The 16,567-nt window shown below is 45.2% G+C and overlaps 1 protein-coding gene across 3 annotated transcripts; it reads left to right on the top strand.

The window, feature by feature from the left end:
* The first annotated feature begins 274 nt into the window (after positions 1 to 274).
* On the top strand, positions 275 to 16,445 carry ip6k1 (inositol hexakisphosphate kinase 1). Of its 3 annotated transcripts, none has more exons than XM_084464516.1 (10): positions 275 to 469; positions 1,825 to 1,939; positions 6,100 to 6,319; positions 6,552 to 6,694; positions 8,391 to 8,517; positions 8,626 to 8,863; positions 9,882 to 10,063; positions 10,435 to 10,610; positions 12,569 to 12,802; positions 13,721 to 16,445. In XM_084464516.1, the coding sequence occupies exons 4-10, from the start codon at positions 6,575 to 6,577 to the stop codon at positions 14,921 to 14,923; spliced, it is 2,280 nt and encodes a 759-aa protein (XP_084320642.1). In that variant the 5' UTR covers positions 275 to 469; positions 1,825 to 1,939; positions 6,100 to 6,319; positions 6,552 to 6,574; the 3' UTR covers positions 14,924 to 16,445. The 3 variants fall into 3 exon arrangements, with proteins under 3 accessions (XP_084320642.1, XP_084320641.1, XP_084320640.1); XM_084464515.1 differs by having other exon boundaries at positions 6,096 to 6,319; XM_084464514.1 differs by lacking the exon at positions 1,825 to 1,939 and having other exon boundaries at positions 6,096 to 6,319.
* Positions 16,446 to 16,567: the final 122 nt, after the last annotated feature.

The raw sequence follows: 16,567 nt of genomic DNA, 5'->3' as shown, positions 1-16,567 counted from the left end.
CGGGACACACAATCACATAACTGTCATCACGTTTCTCCCCCTGTGTTTGTTTACATCGGTCGTCGTCAACGATGAGTAACCACTTATCTGATTGGACACGCCACTTCGTAACTGACGCGAATGTCCAATCACAACGAGTTTTACATCGTGCGAAGAAACGTATCGGCGCGATTGCGTCAACCATGCGGCCGTCCGCTAGGGGGCAGCAGAGGCTAACCGCTAGCTGTAGCGCCGAGGCTCCGAGGCTAACAGCTAGCTGTAGTACTGGGAGCTGTCCTCCTGTAGCACCCGTTAGCTCCGACCGTTAGCTCTTCCATTCACTGGATGGATCGGCTCTGATGTTTTTTTTGCAGCCAGTTATGAGGCAGCTTAGCGTGGCTGGGATACGACAGCTGCCCGGTTGACCCTAACACACACACCCGACAGACCTCCTCGCCTCGTCCCGGGCCAGTGAGCGGCGGGGGAGACGGTAAGTGGCCATTCGGACGGTTAGTGACTGCGTAACGACAAACCGTCACATTAGCAGAGCTGCTAGTGGCAGCTAGCAGCAGCAGCGCTAACTAGACATGGGATCATGAGTCAGTCAACGCACGTTTAAATACGTGAGACGGGACGTCCAGTACAGCCGTCCAGGTAACCGCGAGGGTTGGAAACGAATGGTTACCGAGTCGGTTTTGGTCCCGAGACCAGTGAGTTAATGTTAGGCAAGCCAGGGTGAGCTGGCTAGCTGTCAGGCTAAGGTCAAGCAGCTAGCCATATAGTTCCATGGTAGCCTGGGGGGTTTCGGGAGCTGTGCAGTGCAGTCAGCCCTGATGCTGTCAGGTGGCCCGGGCTAGAGGAGTGTAGTGCAGTCAGCCCTGATGCTGTCAGGTGGCCCGGGCTAGAGGAGTGTAGTGCAGTCAGCCCTGATGCTGTCAGGTAAGTTAGCCCGGGCTAGACGAGTGTAGTGCAGTCAGCATTGATGCTGTCAGATAAGTTAGCCCGGGCTAGAGGAGTGTAGTACAGTCAGCCCTGATGCTGTCAGGTAGCCCGGGCTAGAGGAGTGTAGTGCAGTCAGCCCTGATGCTGTCAGATAAGTTAGCCCGGGCTAGAGGAGTGTAGTACAGTCAGCCCTGATGCTGTCAGGTAAGTTAGCCCGGGCTAGAGGAGTGTAGTGCAGTCAGCCCTGATGCTGTCAGGTAGCCCGGGCTAGAGGAGTGTAGTACAGTCAGCCCTGATGCTGTCAGGTAGCCCGGGCTAGAGGAATGCTGTGTGTTAAAAGAGGTCAGGGTTTTAAAGGCTTCTGGCCAGATTGGACCTAGGATGTATTCTAGGAACTACACAAATCTGCCAGCTCATGTTTAATGTGCTCTGGCATATGTGTCTGGTCCCCATCTTGTTCAGACAGATTTGCGGCAGACCTGGCCCTCCTCTGACTAGAGGAGTGCCCTATGGAAGCAAAGCACCATTGAGGAAATTTCATAAACAACAAAGATGGTTGCCAGTGATGATCACATGTTTCGTTGCTCTGATTGGTTGCAGGTCTATCCAATTAGAGGCCTTTTGGTCTGCGCACGATAACCTCTCAAAAATGAATTGGGAGGTTCCAGACTACCCATTTCCGAATTGGTCTGGCAATGTCAGGCTACCTACCTAGAGCTGATGTTATCTGTAGACTGTGGTCGAACAGAAACAATCTCCTTACTTTTACTTGTACAGGTGGAAGTACTAACACTACTACTACTACTACTATTTGGGTCATTTAACGTATCATTTTATTGATAATACATTCATGTCATTAAAGAGCAGGTAGGGTAAAGGCGTCTTACTCTATGATGCCTACAGGTCGACTGTGGACATTTGGGATGGACCCAGAACCTTTCAGCTCCACTTACCAGTACTAGACCATCCTGTCCCTTACCAAGGTCTGAGGCCCCGTCCACACGGAACTGATATTTTGGTGAGTCAGACTCTGTCTGTGATTGGCTGGGTTGCATGCAACTCAACTGGACGGTACCCTCGCTGTGAGCATTTGAGAGCATCTCAAAAGAGCCCTAACCATGACCCTTACCCTAACCCCTAAACCTAACCCTAACCTAACTCCTAAACCTAACCCTAACCATAACCCCTAAACCTAACCATAACCCCTAAACCTAACCCTAACTATAACCCCTAAACCTAACCATAACCCCTAAACCTAACCCCTAAACCTAACCTTAACCATAGCAGCTAATATCAAGCAAGTAAAAGCGCCGGACCAATCAGAAATGATGGACCAATCAGAAATAGAGGCGGGCCTCTATGTCTTTTCGGGATATTGGCGTGGCCATAGTAGGATAAAAAATTTCGCGTTCAGGCCGACCGTCCAGACAAATCCGGCGTTTTTCTGTACCCGAAAACACACTTTTCTGAAACCAGGTCCCAGGGTGGATAAGATAAAAACGGACCTATGCGTTTTCGTGTTCGGATTCGAAGTGGACGTCTGAAACGCAAACGATGTCGTCATCGCCCCCCCACCAGCTGGGCGACGTTAGAGTTGCATTGGATCTTTTTTTTTTTTTGATTTGTATTATTTTTGTAGCTTTGAAAACAGCCCCTTGGTAAATTTAATTACTAACTGTACATTTAAAAGTATTTCTGCTCCATATAAAAGGTTTAAAGGTTTAAAATTTTCACTTTCAATTTTCTAACATTAACATGAGTTAATAGCCTGCCTATGGTCCCCCCAGTAGCTAAAAATTGCGTTAGGTGTAAAACGAGCAGCCTTTGAAAAAATGAACGCTCAAACGCACGGAAATTGGGATCTGGCCCCATATGTTGTCATATGGGGCCAGGATACTTCCCCTTTCTCTGCTTGGCCCGCCCAGAGAATTTGGCCCGCCAATGAGACAATGAGTTAGGACCGTGCGAGCGCCACATGTGTGTGTCTGAATACACACACTGTAACTCAGGTGTTCTTTGTTATTTGGATAATCGTTCTGCTGTTGGTGTTATGGCGCATAACACACAACACAATAACGCAAGCTTGCATAAAGCTCCCATTTGGTGAAAAGACTAGACTTCGATTCGTAGTGGGAGGTTATCTCGGCCATGGTTGAGAAGGAATTGGGAACCGCGACATGGAGGAGAAAAGGATTGTTGCCCAGAATTGTCCGCCGGAGCCCCGCTGAATGCTGCCCGTTGCCTGGGGTTGTCTCCCGCCGGAGCCCCGCACCAAGGCTGAATTTAACATCTTCAAATACTGTATTAGGGGCCCACTAACACCTATATATAAGCATCCATAAAATAGCATGCCATGGGATCTTTAACAACTGCTTTCTCCTCCTCGACTGTATGTTTGTATACAACGCGCAGGCTTGATGCGCTCCACTTTTTTTTGTGGAGAACCAGCGCCACACATTAGCCTTGAATATGAACTACAGCGTTTCTACAGCTCGATGCGTTGTCGCAATGAGTCAGTCTTTACGGAGATATTCCTGAAACGCATCAAAGGAAAACGGAGGGGAAAAGATTGTTTTCGCCCGTGTGGACGGGGCCTGAATGATCAGTAATCTGCTTTGGTTCTGTGAGTGGTCCAGGAGAGGCTGAGCCAGTTGGTAGCAAGTAGGTAGGTAGTCTGGGTGGTCTTGGACTAGGATTACCAGTTTTAAGGGCTCTGAACAGATGATGATGTTGAGTGGTAGTGTATAGCTTGTTGGCAGTGTTAGGGTTAGGGTTAGGGTTAGGGTTAGGGTTAGGGTTACCCTATATATAGGGTTAACCCTAACCCTATATATATATATAGGGTTAACCCTAACCCTATATATATATAACATATTTTTAACTAAAGAACTTGAACTTGAACTAGTTCAGATTTTGTGACATTCTGAATTGATGCTTAGGTCCAGATGACATGTTTATTCAATAGAGTTACTGCCTTAGTTGTGATGAATGAAACGGGTGTACAAATAATATCCACAACAATTTGAGATTGTAGTGAAGGGCAGCTGGTAATGGAGAGAATTCATTTTAAAAGATAAGCACAGAATACTCACTCCAACAGTTTTTCTTCTGTTTCTAAAAAAAACTGTTAATGAACTGAACATGAACTAGTTCAAAACTGAATTGGTGAACTATGAATTTATTCATTTTCTTTTGTATGAACTGAACTTTGAACTAGTTCATGTGAAGTGTGAACTTGCACAACACTGCTAGTTGGACTAACGGTGTACACACTCTGGGGGGCACCTGGGTTCTACTCACTTCCATAGGTAACTTCTCTTGGAACTGCCTGGGAGTTCTTAGGATTGTATCTCTTCCTGACTCTTGCATTGTGGGATGTATTGAGACTATAATCAACATTGGAACTTTTTACCAGCTTTTTATCCTAATCTATATTAACTAGTAATTACAGCCTTAGATTGTGGTCTATTATACATATATTATACATTATATTAACTTACTATTGTTAACAGTCTTATATCTATATAATATTAACTAACTAGTAAGGACATCCTTATATCATAGTCTAACATTGTAACCAGTTTTAACTGCCTTACAAACTCAATCATTGTAACCAGTAAGAAAAGCCATACATTAACTAATTATTTATAACAGCTGAATATCATATATCACATTAATTAAGGCTATATATAATATATATATAATATCATATATAATTTATAATCATAATAATTGTATATTTTAATATAAGGCTGTTATTGCTAAAAACAGCCTCATATCATAGTCTCTCATGTTAACTCGCTAGTAATAACAGTCTTATATCAAAGTCTATCAAATTAACTAACTGGTAATAACAGACTTATAATCTCATAATTAACTATTAGTAACAACTTTATGTCTTAGTCTATCATATGAACTATTAATAACAGGCTTATATCATAGTCAATCATATGAACAAAATAGTTCTAGTGAGAGGGAATCGCAGGTTTGATCAAGCCATGGGTCGTGGCTTCTATTCCAAACTTGAAATTGTCAAGTAAAACATGACTTCTGCATTGTATACTGGACACACAGCATCTAGGATAGGATATGAATGTGCAGGTTACTGGCTACCAGGACAGCTAGCCGTCTGCTACCCACCTAGCAGCTACTGATGAGGTTCTCAGTACTACTCTAAGCTGATTGGCTGGGGAGGTCAAGGACTGTCTGATGGAACATGATTAACGATTAGCTTGTTGTTGTTGAGACCAGTCATGGGTAGGAAAGACTTGAACCTATCCTCTCAGGTGTGACGTTCATCAGCGGCCAGTCATTCAGCTCTTCTCATTGGTCAGTTTCCGTACTTCTACTCAGGTAGCTACTCAAAACAGTCACTACTAGCCTCTAGTCCCCCCTGGCTCTCTTAGTTAAATATTGTTATTATAGGTATACATATTGTAATCATAATGTCAGGTGGTTACTTTTTAGCTATAGGTTCGTGTTTTGAATATTGTTTTCATAGTATCTTGTGTTTACATTGTAGTTAAATATTTTTGGGATTAAGTTCTTTGAAATGGAAATGAGATAATCATTTTGTCTTCACCTGGGAGATCATGTAATGTGAGCATAGCTACTTTGTTGTGATACAAATGTTTAATATACTTATGCCATTTTTCAATTCATTAGAACCTACATTATTTTTTAGTTTAGTATATAAAATGTTTTCTACTATACTGTACATTAGTACATCAACATTTTTTCTAAACTTAAGTATATTAAAATGTTTTTTTATACTTTACTTCATTCATTTGGTCTATACATTAGCCCATACAAATGTTCTATACTTAGGTAAATAAAATGTTTCTACACTTAAGTATAAATAAATGTTTCTGTACTTTAGTATACTAAAAGTTGTATATACTTTAGTATAAAAAAGTTTTTTCAAAATGTTTTTTATACTTTGGTATATATATATTTTTTCTATACTACAGTAAATCGAATGTTTTACCCTGAATAGTACAAATCTTTTCTATACTTAAGAATATAAAAAAGTTTTTTTTACACTTTAGTATATCATTTTGTGCCAAACTTGGTTTAAAATGGTAGTCTTAATATGGTTTAATGTGGTAGTTTAATATGCTGGTTCAATGTAGTTTAATAAGGTATTTTAACACGGTGTCGTCTCTTCTCTCTAGGTAGTCCTAACACGGCCTGGTGAACGACCCCCGTCCTCCACCCTTCCGTCGTGATTTGTCGCCCGTGCTGTCGTGCAGTGGATCGGCGCGCTTCGATAGAAGGCTGGGAGAGGTGGCCGTCGGGCTGGCTCCGCCTCCGCCCGGGGCCAGCGTGCGTTCCCAGCAGGCTGTGGTGCCGTGTTCCCCCCCCTCCCCCCCGCCGCGGACCAGAGCTAACGCCCAGGGTAGCTAAAACTTAGCATAACGGCACAGCAAACGCCCAGGGTCGCTAACACTTAACATCTTCAACACTCTAACTCTAGTCTGCTAGATCTAAGGCCCACGGTAGCTCACACATAGCATCTAAACACTGCTAGAGCTTATGCTCAGGGTAGTAGCTCACACATAGCATCTGTGGGTGTGTGTGTGTGTGTGGGTGTGTGTGTGTTACTGCTCACGCTACCTGTCTCTCCACAGGAGGTGCAGTACGTGCAGGAGCCATGTGCCTCCCTCAGGCCAACAACATGGAGACCAAGCTGCAGGGGGGCGTTGCTTCACTGGGGGGCGGGGCTGCACTGGCACCAAGAGGGGGCGTTTCCCTGGAGCCCTTTGTCCACCAGGTAATACAATAGTAGCAAAAATGGGTAATATAGGCAATGATATGTCATAAAATAGGTAATATAGTATCATCTAAAATACGATATTTAGGTCATGTAATAGTATCCAAGCAGCTTGTTAAACAGTAGTTCAGATGAGTGAAAACCATCAGAAATGTGCAAGATTGGACTTAAAATAGAGATAAAAGTCAATTAACACCCCAAGATATTTGAATTTCCTCACTAACTAATTGGTCACCAGCTACAAGTATGTGAGGGTCACTAGTAGGTCTAATGATTTTGCAGAAAAACATGCTGACTGTTTTAGACACATTTAGTTGGAGGCAACACTCAGTAAGCCTGATGTGACTTAAGCCTTTGAACTGGTGAGCTTATCCAAAACATTTGGTTCACTTCTGCCATGTACAAATAAAATTGTGTTGTCTGCGTACATCAGAGTTTCAGGACAAAAACATGGAGAGTTGTTGATTTATTGACTGAATAGGAGCGGACCAATTATTTATGGGAACTGATTAAGCCCGGTTAGTATGGTATGATTCCATCCATTTCCCTGCACCATGAGAGAAGTTCAATTTGGATAGCTTAGAAAGGCTTAGAAACATCTTTGTGGTTGACAGTGTTTTCCTGTGATCAAGAAACCTCAAACAAAAAAAACAACAACCTCAAACACCACTCAATCGAGTTTCTCTGAAGAGACAATAAGCTGTCTTTGTTGAGTGTTTGGCTCCAAAGCCAAATTGCACGGGGTGGAGGGATGCCCAGCTGTTACTGAGAAGGGAGATGATCTGCTCAGCTACCCATTTCTCGTCAGCCTTGGATGCTGTCAGGCGAATGCTGATTGGCCTAAAAATACATATGGAAAGTGGGTCAGCAGATTCAAAGATTGGAGTGACAATAGCAGATTCCCAGGCATTTGGGAACTGCCCAAGGGATGTAGAAAAGTTAATGATAGAAGTAATTGGATTAGCTAGTGCTGTACCATGTCTAAGAGCATGGATGTTTCCATCCCAAACACATTTTATGCTCTTAAAGGTTTGCGAGACCTGATGATTTAGTGATGATTTTTTTCAGAAATGTTTAGTATAGTTACTGGGTACATTCTATCCTGGTTAACTGAGAAACCCTGGGTAGTATCAGACACAGAGTCTACAAACAAGGGATTGAAGGTCTCTGGTTTTTTCTCCTAATGTTTCCATTTAGGTTAATTTCAAGCATTTCTGTAGTGGTGGTCTTGTGGTGGTGTCCCCATATAATTTTAGCATTTCCTCTGGCCTCATTAATAGCTGTTATAAAAAGGTTTCCAACGACTTTCCAATTCCTTCTATTCCTTATTCCTAGCATAAAGAGTTGTGTCATCATGTGGGGGTTTTCCTTTGATGGCAGTTTTACAAGCGAGGTCCTGCTCTTTCAAAAGATTTGAAATTGTTCTGCTCACTCTTCAATATTCTACTAGATTAGATGGCAGCAGCATTTAATTCAAACATTGCCTTCATGTTCACTAAACTGATCTTTTGAGAAATTATGAAACTATGGTCAAGTTCTAAAACAAAATGATACAGACTAAATCTTTGCAAGCAAACATAATAACTGTGTGTGTGTGTGTGTGTGTGTGTGTGTGTGTGTGTGTGTGTGTGTGTGTGTGTGTGTGTGTGTGTGTGTGTGTGTGTGTGTGTGTGTGTGTGTGTGTGTGTGTGTGTAGGTAGGCGGTCACACCAGCATGATGCGCTACGATGACCACACGGTGTGTAAACCTCTGATCAGCAGAGAGCAGCGCTTCTACGAGTCCCTTCCTCCCGAGATGAAAGAGTTCACCCCCGAATACAAAGGTGTGTGACTGTGTATATATAATAACATAATAGATTCTACTAATGACATGTTCCACCGAAAACATGTCCTTCCAGTAACACGCTAACATCACCACCGCTGTGTTGCAGGCGTGGTGCTGGTGTGTTTTGAAGGGGACTCTGATGGCTACATCAACCTGGTGGCCTACCCCTACGTGGAGAGCTGCTCAGAGGGGGCGGGGGAGCACGAGGAGAGAGAGTTCACGGAGAGGGAGCAGCCCAGGAGGAAACAGTCCCGCCGCAGCCTCCACCGCTCCTCCTCCTCCACCGAACACAAGGACGAGCGGGTAGACCGAAGGGAGGTGCTGGAGAGCGACTCCACCGAGAGGTAAGGGGCCGTGTGCATTATGCGACTTTCTGTTTTATTTCGTTTTACCAGGTTAATCCTATGAGATTAAAGGGCAGTGCACTGTCCAGTAGTTTGTACTTCCAGCTGTTTTACAGCGGATTTAGATTCACAGAGTGATTTAGGTCCTGTAGCTCCTCCTGCAGGCTATCCACGGCTGAGGAGGCAGACAACATAAAGGCCTTAAGACCCGATGATGCAAGCTTGAGGATGCTATCTTGAGGGATTTAGCATTAGGGTGCTAGCTGGAAGGTGTTGGCATCAGGATGTTGGTTTGAGGATGCTGGCTTGCCGGCGTTAGCTGTAGAGTGTAAGGTATGCCTGAGGTTGTTAGCATGAGAGTTTTAGTATCCATGTGGACCTCCACGGTTGGATCCCAACTAGGCCTGGGCAAAATGGCTGAAAGATGTATCACGATATAACTTGATCATATTGATCGATATCGATAACTATTGATAATTTGAATGACCAAAAAAGACTAGGAATTTTCATGCTGGATTTAAACACTTCTGTTTAACACTTAATGACCTTCCACTGTTCTTCATTGAGAAATACTCCAATGTCGATACAACGATGAAAAACACTGAAATATTGTAAATAAGTATGGAACCGTGTTTGTGTAACAAACCCAGCTGCTAGAGTCAGTGGTTCAGTCTCTTATCTATATATATTGAACATGTTTTATATTGATATTGATCAAAAGTCTATCACGATACGATAATTTATTGATTTATTGGCCAGGCCTAATCCCAACTCTTCAAGGTAAAACAATATAAACTAGCACTTATTTTAGCATTTAAGTGCCGTCTTTCATATTTGAACATGTTTAATATAACATATAACAGCACTTATATAACAGCACTTATTTGACCATTTAAGTGCCGTCTTTCATATTTGAACATGTTTAATATAACATGCGGTCTGTCCACCCTGGTCCTGACCCAGCTCCAGGGGGGTGGTCTTCAGGTTCATCTAAGCGGGTCTCTCTCTGTCTTCCCAGCCTGGCGGACCTCAAGAGCCCGAGGCTGGAGCTCCACATCCACTCTGAGGTTCCCTTCCAGATGCTGGACGGGAACAGCGGCCTGGGCTCAGAGAAGATCAGCCACAACCCCTGGAGCCTGCGCTGCCACAAGCAGCAGCTCAGCCGAATGCGCTCCCAGTCCAAGGACAGACGGCTATACAGTATCCTGGCTCTAGAGAGTCACCTAACCCTCAGCTCTTACTTACGCCCTAACCCTAACCACTACCTCCCCTCTCTAGTGGAACCACTGCCAAACCCTAACCTGCTGTAACCACTACCTAAGCTTAACTTAATGATCTCTTGAAGTTAGTTTTTGTTTGTATCTTTAGCTACTCATACTACATCAGATCTCTTCTCATATTCAAGTGATTTCAAAGCAGAATATCTCCGTAGACAGATATCTTAATTTTCTTTTTAGAGCATTTATCACGCAAAGCGGCCATACAGAGGGGCAGGGCTTACTGTGTTACGGTGTCAGAGACTTGCCGTTGCCACGACGACCGCCTTGTCGTTGTTCCTTAGCGCTCCCCAGAGTTCCTGCTGCTGGAGAACGTGGTCCACCACTTCCTGTACCCCTGCATCCTGGACCTGAAGATGGGGACGCGGCAGCACGGCGACGACGCCTCAGAGGAGAAGGCTGCGCGGCAGATGAGGAAGTGTCAGCAGAGCACCTCTGCCAGCCTGGGGGTCCGGCTCTGCGGCATGCAGGTACTAGCTAGTACTTCAATACCACTACTACTACTACTACTACTAATAATAATGTTACTGCTGTCGTACTACTTCTATTACTATTTCTACTAATTATGATAACTTCCACTAGCCTCGAGGTCCAGCTGTATTGCATGCAAATACTCCCTTATTCTATACTACTGTCTCCAGGTGGATACGTACACACACTAACTCGTACTATACTACTACAGCTATTTGCAGGCACCGCCTAGAACCACAGTCCTATAGTACTATAGCTCTGTCTCCAGGTGTACCAGGTGGCTATGTACAGGCACTACCTAGAACCACAGTCCTATAGTACTATATCTCTGTCTCCAGGTGTACCAGGTGGCTATGTACAGGCACTACCTAGAACTAGGGGTGTGAACGGTTACAAAAAATTGTAAACGGTTACACGACCCCTTTTTTTTCGTGTACACGGTTAACCGTTTTTTTTTTGTTTGTTTTTTAAGTGGACCGCAGTCGCGCTATTGAGAATGAGGAGTCACGTGATTTTTGGGAAGGGGAGGGGAGGGGTTTGAGCCCGTCCGCCATGATGGCATCCACGGCTATCGGTTGCCAGGGGCAACGTTGTCAGAGCGGCATAGAGACATGAGGAAATACGCAACATAGAGACGCAGGAGACATTACGAGATAGAAATAAATGGAGAAGAATAAGGCGAAGGAAAAGGGTCCTAGTGAAAATGCAGAGAACACAAGAAGACATTAGAAACCATTATAGTCAATAATAATAATAATAGCTATTGCTATTCCACTGGATACGGCAGCGGCACGGAACCAAACCGGCACTACTTTGTTTTAAGTTGCCGGTTCGCAGCCGTGTCTCACAACACTTGCACAGCCATTCAGTTTATGATCTTTATTCATTAATTGCGCCGCGGCCGAACTGACGCGGATATTCTCTGATATTATGTAAGCATAAGCACCGCGGAAACCACTGCCGTCAAAAGACGCTGATCCATCTTCACTGTTGACGAGTCGCTCTAGTTCTACCTCCACGGCCCTGCAGCGGGACATTAGAGGACTAGATTGTCCGTGTGTGGTGTTCCGTCTTGTGTTCGAATCTCATGTATTTGTATTTACGATCGGAGAGCAAGAAATGGGCTGAGATTCTCTTTATGTGTGTGGTGTACATCCGACTCAAAAATCACATAAGATTAAAAAATCTTGTAGTGTGGGACAACTGCGTTGTCCATTTAGGGAACCTGACAAACTGTAACCCACATTGAAGCAGTTTTTAACGCAGCAGTTATTTCCAGGCATTGTTAAAACAGTACAGAATTTCAACAACCTCCTCTGCTAGCAGCTACCGTGTCAACAATAACGCAAAGCTCAGCTGCACTCGGAGGGGCGTACCTTCCAACATGGCGGAAAGGGGGGGGGGAGTGAAACTTACGTGTTACATGACGTAATGCACGGTGGTCAATTACCCAACATTTATCACGTGCATTTCTTAGCGCATTAACGTTGTCAAAGTGGAACATTTGTAGCTTTATTAATCTCTAAATAAATAGTACATGTTAATTTTGATTTTGATTTTTTTTTTTTTTCGGTTTTCGTTTACTGATTTTTCCTAAACGGTTATGATTTACTAACCGGTTACACGTGTACACGTGTAGCCGATCACACCCCTACCTAGAACCACAGTCCTATAGTACTATATCTCTGTCTCCAGGTGGCTATGTACAGGCACTACCTAGAACCACAGTCCTATAGTACTATATCTCTGTCTCCAGGTGGCTATGTACAGGTACTACCTAGAACCACAGTCCTATAGTACTATATCTCTGTCTCCAGCTGTACCAGGTGGCTATGTACAGGTACTACTTAGAACCACAGTCCTATAGTACTATATCTCTGTCTCCAGGTGTACCAGGTGGCTATGTACAGGTACTACCTAGAACCACAGCACTAAAGCACTATGTCTCTGTCTGCAGGTGTACCAGGTGGATACGGGCCACTACCTGTGTAGGAACAAGTACTACGGCCGCAGCCTGACAATGGAGGGCTTCCGCCACGCCCTCTACCAGTACATGCACAACGGACTGGGCCTCAGGCGCGACCTCTTTGAACCAATCCTCAGCAAGCTGGGCAGCCTGAAGGCGGTGCTTGAGGGGCAGACGTCCTACCGCTTCTACTCCTCATCGCTGCTCATCATCTATGAGGGGAAGGTGAGTCCTGCTGACACATCTTTTTACTATGAGAACTACAACGCCACAACAATACATGTCATGTCTTGGCATTTACTAATATCTCTGGAATGTTACTTAACATAATTTAGTGTGCTTAAAGCCAGGGTAGGCAACTTTGGAGAAGCCAGCCAGAGTGAGCTAGATTTCTAAAGGACCAACCAAAAAAATCTCACCCCTCCCTCCAAAGCCACTCCCCCAAAACCAATGACTAGCTTGCTTGCTTTAGCAAAAGACCGGTAGACCAGTATCGGCCTGTTCACTTCAGTCAGAGCATTTGATTTATTGATTGTTGTCAGGATTTACGGAGAATTTCATCACATGACAAACAAATGTTCTGGCTTTAATATCTCATCATTAACAGATATCTCATCTTGACTTATTATTTCATCATGTTCATAATAATATTCTTATTATAAACTTATATTTCATAATTTAATAATTTGTTAATATCATCATAAATAAATAAATCATCATAACTTCATATCTCATTATTAACTAATATATCATCGTAAACTAATATCTCATCATAAGAGTAACAGCTGTCAACCTGGCTCAGATTATATTCATTATGGAAAGGATCCCTACAGAGAAATACAACTTTTTTTCTTGTCCAGTCGTTTGATCTGGTATGTTTGTTATAGTGTCCAACCAAGTCCCGCTCAAAGTGAAGCCCCTCTGAAATCTTGTTGCATTGTTACAGGAAATGTCCCTATTGTCGTTACAATAGGGACATTTCCTAAATAAAAACTTTTTTTGTCCACATTAGTCCCTGAGACCCAATATGATTAGGAAAAGTAGGCTCCAGGTTTCAAAATCCCGAAGTTATCCTTTAATAACTCATCATTACTTATTATCTAATCGTTACCTAATTCACATATCATTGATTTTGCTTTTAAGGAAGCCGAGGGCACGGCAGTGCCCATCACTGAGCAGCATAAGGTTCCAAAACCTCCTCCAGACTCGCACCGTGGCCCCTGGCCCCAACCTCCTCCAGACTCACAGAGTGGCCCCTGGCCCCAACCTCCTCCAGAATCACACAGTGGCCCCTGGCCCCAACCTCCTCCAGTCTCACAGAGCGGCCCCTGTCCCCAACCTCCTCCAGACTCACAGAGCGGCCCCTGTCCCCAACCTCCTCCAGTCTCACAGAGCGGCCCCTGGCCCCAACCTCCTCCAGACTCACACAGTGGCCCCTGGCCCCAACCTCCTCCAGAATCACACAGTGGCCCCTGGCCCCAACCTCCTCCAGAATCACACAGTGGCCCCTGGCCCCAACCTCCTCCAGAATCACACAGTGGCCCCTGGCCCCAACCTCCTCCAGAATCACACAGCGGTCCCTGTCCCCAACCTCCTCCAGAATCACACAGTGGCCCCTGTCCCCAACCTCCTCCAGACCCACACAGTGCACCCTGGCCCCAACCTCCTCCAGAATTACAGAGTGGCCCCCAGGTTCCACCTCCTCCAGACCCACACAGTGCTCCCTGGCCCCAACCTCCTCCAGAGCCACACATTGGCCCCAAGGTCCCACCTCCTCCAGACCCACACAGTGGTCTCTGGCCCCAACCTCCTCCAGAGCCACACATTGGCCCCAAGGTTCAACGTCCAGAGCACGGCCAACCGCAGATCACTTCCGGTCAGGGGGACATCTCCATGACGACAAAGCCGGGGGTGGGGCCAGGGATGGGATTACCGACAGAGGTGATACCCTCACAGCCCCCTCCTGCTCAGATAGTCCCCCGCACAGCCTCAAACTGTACCGCTCCTGCCCTCAGCCACCCCTCCACTGCACTGCGCCCAGAGGCCCCTCCCCCAAGACACGCTTGCTCCGCACCGCGCCCAGAAGCCCCTCCTCCCACCCCAAGCCACCCCTGCGCCGCCGCAACGTGTCCCGAAGCGCCTCCCCCCAGCCACTCCTCCCCTGCCCCCCACCGAGACGCGGCTGCCCCCCTGGTAGACCTGCGTATGATAGACTTCGCTCACTCCACCTTCAAGGGTTTCCGTGACGACACGGCGGTGCACGACGGGCCGGACCGCGGCTACGTCCTGGGACTGGAGAGTCTGGTCCACATCCTGGAGGACCTGAGGGACAACAGCCTGGCGTAGCGCACACGTGCACACGCACACACACGCACACACTCACATACACACAAAACACACGCACACACACACACACTCACACTCTCTGGGTTTTGTGTTGTCCTCCCTCGTAAGTTTCTGTAAATATGGACCATGGTCATCGTTCTCCTTGTCGTCTCCACGGCAACACAAACGCCATTCTGAAGAGGCGCTGTCAGAGAGGCGTCGGTTGCTAAGCAACAGCCATGGAAATTCCCAGGGAGCCAACATGGCCGACGCAGGGGTGCAGGTTGAGAACCTGTGCGTTGTGGGGTGGCCCACGCCCGCGCAGACTGCGATAGTGGGACAGCAGAGAGGATCATGGGAGAATAAGGGGGGAGGGGCTTCAATCAGCCACAACTGCCTGGCACTTTCCGCAATGCATTGCCTTGACCGTCTGAGCATTGAGAGACTAAAAATGGTTGGGGCTTCCTCCAGCTGTAGCCAATCCCATCGTGACAATCTGCTCATCTGACCAGTTAGAGCCCAAACACAGGAACCACCGTTCATTATACCTACTTCAATATAGAAGGCGTGTTGTTGTACCACCGTAGTACTATTGAACCAACATGTTGAAAGCAAAATAATAATAATAATGAATAGTGAAGGAAGTTAATAATAATGAATAGTGAAGGAAGTAATAATAATATTAATGAATAGGATATTTAAAAAAGGTTTATTGTAGAATGTAGGCGAGCATCAGGGATCGCTTAGTGTTAGGATGCTTGGAGGTATTCAGTAGAACATGGAGACTGATCTCACTGATACTGTAAAGCTGTAAAACATTCTTCAGAGCTGGGATGTATCTGTGCTCTCCATCCTCCGCGTTTTAAACTCGCTTTAAAAACACTGCAGCAGAGAAAGCCCCCAGTAGTGCATGGAGCTGGATTCCAAGCTAACCGTTTGCTTTAAACCCAACGTCTGGCCTAACTGTTGGCTTCTAGTGTTGGCTGACAGTAAGGCTAGGTCTGGGGTTTAAAATCTAGCAGTAAGGCCAGCCCTGTCTTAGATTAAAAAGCCACCGAATCCAATGAACCTGTTAACGGGTTCCTGGATGACAAGGCCACCGAAGCTACCGGACATGCTAACGGGTTGCCAGGTGACAAGGCAACAGAAGCTAACAGACATACTAACTTGCCACTAGATGAAAAAGCAACAGAAGCTAATAGACATGCTAACTGGTCTGTAGGTGAAAATGCAACAGAAACTAACCAATATGCTAAACTGGTCTCTGGATGGGGAGGCAACAGAAGCTTGTGGACGTGAAAAAGCTAACATAACTGGCGGGAGGGGTTCTGCAGAGCTAAAATGCTAACCGCGGCTAGTGGGGTTCTGCAGAGAGGACAAGTTGTGATTGGTCCTCTGATCTGTGATAGATGTAAGAAAAAAAAATCTTAGATAAAGTATTATACAATAGTCACCCAAAAGTATCTGTTTATTGTTTATTTTTGTTGCATGGATGAATATTTTTTTAAATATTATAATATTACATCTTTATGACACCTTTGAATGTGATCTATAAAACATTTATTTAAGAAAGTCTCGAGGGTGTTTTTTTTATACCAGAACTGTTAGGCATAAAATAACGTAGTTTGGAATAATATTTCGATATTCAATCGAAGGTATGAAAGT

This window comes from Micromesistius poutassou (assembly GCF_964030765.1).
Source record: "Micromesistius poutassou genome assembly, chromosome: 2".
Taxonomy (NCBI): Eukaryota; Metazoa; Chordata; class Actinopteri; order Gadiformes; family Gadidae; genus Micromesistius; species Micromesistius poutassou.
The sequence above is the reverse complement of the archived record's forward strand: the minus strand, read 5'-3'. Positions and strand labels throughout refer to the sequence as shown.